Below are 2,807 nucleotides of genomic sequence, written 5' to 3' on the forward strand. Positions count from 1 at the left end.
TATTGTTAATTGTTATATACAAATAGGTATACTATTGGGCAGACAGTGGCTTTAATTAAAAGATGGTTAGTATAGGTATAAGAGCGAATATTTAAAATATGGCGCAATGCATTTAAGTGTATGAATTTTAATTCGACAGGATAGGTACGTCGAGGACGAACGTTCATAAGATAATAAACGACGCTCCCGAACTCAACAACTCGTCGGTCAGTACACGGCTGTGAGTAGTGGGCGCGGCTTAAACGTAGCGTGCTTGCGGATCACGAAAACACCTAACAGCGCATTATCTTGGTCATTGCATGGTTTCGTGTGGCGTCCTCTTAATAATTAAACAAATTAGTGTTATGTATACTAATTTATTCGAACTAAACTACATGTATGTCATTTTGAAGTAGTATTCTTTAGAATACTGACATTAGTTTAAAGAAATTAGAATATTTCCATTTCAACAAACTGAATTTTTTTATTTATTTAATTTATTTACGCTTAAGATCAATCATCTAAAAAAATGTTATCAACAAATCAATTTATTACAGATTTAACAGTTGTATTAAGGCGAAGCTATACAGATATTTATTGTCCGTCTCGCAAGTGTGTAACATATCAAATTTATGCTCATCAGATCACGTTTACCTCTTTATACTCGTTAGTGTAAAAATTAGAGTGAATCAACCTATTAATTAACATTATCTGGTTTGTACGTGGTTTTTTTTTTAAATAGTTCAATTTTTTAGCAAGTCTTGTGTAGGTATATAATATAGTAAAATTTAAAATGCTCATAACTCCATAAAAAAACTGAATTATTATAAAAAAAAACTCACATATAAACACAGATAATGCCCTTACAATCAAGTTTCATAATATATTTTAATTTTTAAACAAATGAAGCTAAAAGAGATCTGCTGAAAGTATGGAGCATTTGATAAGTTACACACTTTTAAGACGGAGACAACAAATGTCCGTGTTGTTTCCTCTTAAGTGGAGCGGACTAAACTGGGTGTAAAGTGGCCACATAGTATTCTGTAAGAATGGTAATAAATGTATATTGATTGTGTTACATTAACTTGATTTACCTCTTGGGTAAGCTGTGGAGTATAGTCTTTCCAAGCTATTTTTAGTGTTCGTCATATTATTTGTACCAATTATTTCTGACTCTATAGTGAATAAATATGGTAACTCCAATGTGCCCTCTTTAAAATCTGCATGATTGATTATTCCATCCTAAAATAATATCATTAAAAGTTGACAAATTAGTTAAAAATTATTATATTTACCTTTAAAAATGTTGAAAATTCCAAAAATATTTGTTGATAATCATCCGAGTGTTCATCAAAACACGAAATCTGATGAAATGCGTTGGAAAATTGTATCATACCTCCAGGAAAACTTCTTGGGTAAATTTTAGCTATGAACAATTTACTATTTATTAATTTATCAATTTATAGGCCCTCTAGTATAGATAGTATATTATAATTGTAATATTTAAGTATAAATTTATTTAAGATAAATATATTTTAAGACGGGGAAACAGATTTTTCTATTTATTATAGTGATTTCCCAGTAGAATAATTTTAATAGATTAACTAATTAATATTACTTGCAACTTTTAACAGTTTTAAGATTTTTTTTTAATTTTCTGATCAATAGTTACATTTTTACTTTTTTTATTAAATTTAAAAATAATATGTAGATACTAATTGTAGTTGATTGTTTTATGTTTTTGGTAAAGAAATAAAAGCATAAAAAAAAAACAACTCTTCAAGGATTTGTCATGATAATTATGCAATATTTTCACATGATTCTCGATGGTCACTTCCATTAATGAAATATTATTTACATACAGCTATGACACCGATGGCATGAAAAATACAATAAAACAATATTTAAAACATCCGCTTTATAATATAATTGAAAAATGTTGGTACTGATCTATACAGACATATTCAATTTTAATATTAACCAATGTTAGAGGACCAATATGAACACTACTATATTATTTTAAATACTTACAAATACCAATAACCTGATGATATGTGCGAGATATACCATCTATTAAACTAAATTCTAATGCTGCTATTTCAGCAGGAAAATAATACCGTTCTTCAATGTTAGTATGACAGTTAATGTGCAACAAAATAAACTTTTTCTTAAATAATTCTGAAAAATTAAAATTATTTTATTTATACTTTTTAAATTTATATTAATATAAATAAGTACTAATTTTAAGATGAATCTCTTTCATATAATGATAGTTTGGAAATTCTTTGAAAATGCATATTTTTAATGCATATTAATTAATGTAGTTTTAATTTAATTTATAAACAGTATGTCCACTAAAACATCCTACTTCTCGTTCAGATAACATTGGATTTAATTACAACTTTTGATACAAGCTAAAAATGGTGCAGACTTCACATTTATAGTAACGTTTATAATTACCAACCATCTTAGTATTAGCATGCCCAAAACAAGTTTTTAAAATAACAATATGATTTTTGATATAAGAACCAACCAAGATTTAAAAAAAAAAAGGTGGGTAAGTGGATTTCGCTCTGCTGTACAGTAGATTACAAGGGGGTCACTGTATAATGGATAGTATTAAATTTGAATTCAATGATATAATATCACTGTATAAGAAAAACGATTCTGAGCGGAGACGGTATGTCAGTCTAGGTATAAGACATAATATTATATTATTATAGTCTGTAGTAAGTATATCATATCTATTAGGTACTTATAACGCGTTATACATCAACAAAAAACCGTGATACTATCATAGATATATAATAGTATACTTTAGAAGTTTC

General features: G+C 27.3%; 1 protein-coding gene across 1 annotated transcript in view; it reads right to left on the minus strand.

The window, feature by feature from the left end:
- Positions 1–988: 988 nt before the first annotated feature.
- The window catches only part of LOC100574674 ((E3-independent) E2 ubiquitin-conjugating enzyme UBE2O-like), a 33,561-nt gene continuing 31,742 nt past the window's right edge, over positions 989–2,807 (minus strand). Inside the window, exons 24-26 of the mRNA XM_029485399.1 lie at positions 2,024–2,100; positions 1,074–1,221; positions 989–1,020 (exon numbers count right to left, since the gene is read on the minus strand). Coding sequence (XP_029341259.1) covers positions 989–1,020; positions 1,074–1,221; positions 2,024–2,100 — 257 coding nt within the window. The remainder of the gene's footprint in view (positions 1,021–1,073; positions 1,222–2,023; positions 2,101–2,807) is intronic.

The sequence above is a fragment of the Acyrthosiphon pisum genome, chromosome X (genome assembly GCF_005508785.2).
Source record: "Acyrthosiphon pisum isolate AL4f chromosome X, pea_aphid_22Mar2018_4r6ur, whole genome shotgun sequence".
Taxonomy (NCBI): domain Eukaryota; kingdom Metazoa; phylum Arthropoda; class Insecta; order Hemiptera; family Aphididae; genus Acyrthosiphon; species Acyrthosiphon pisum.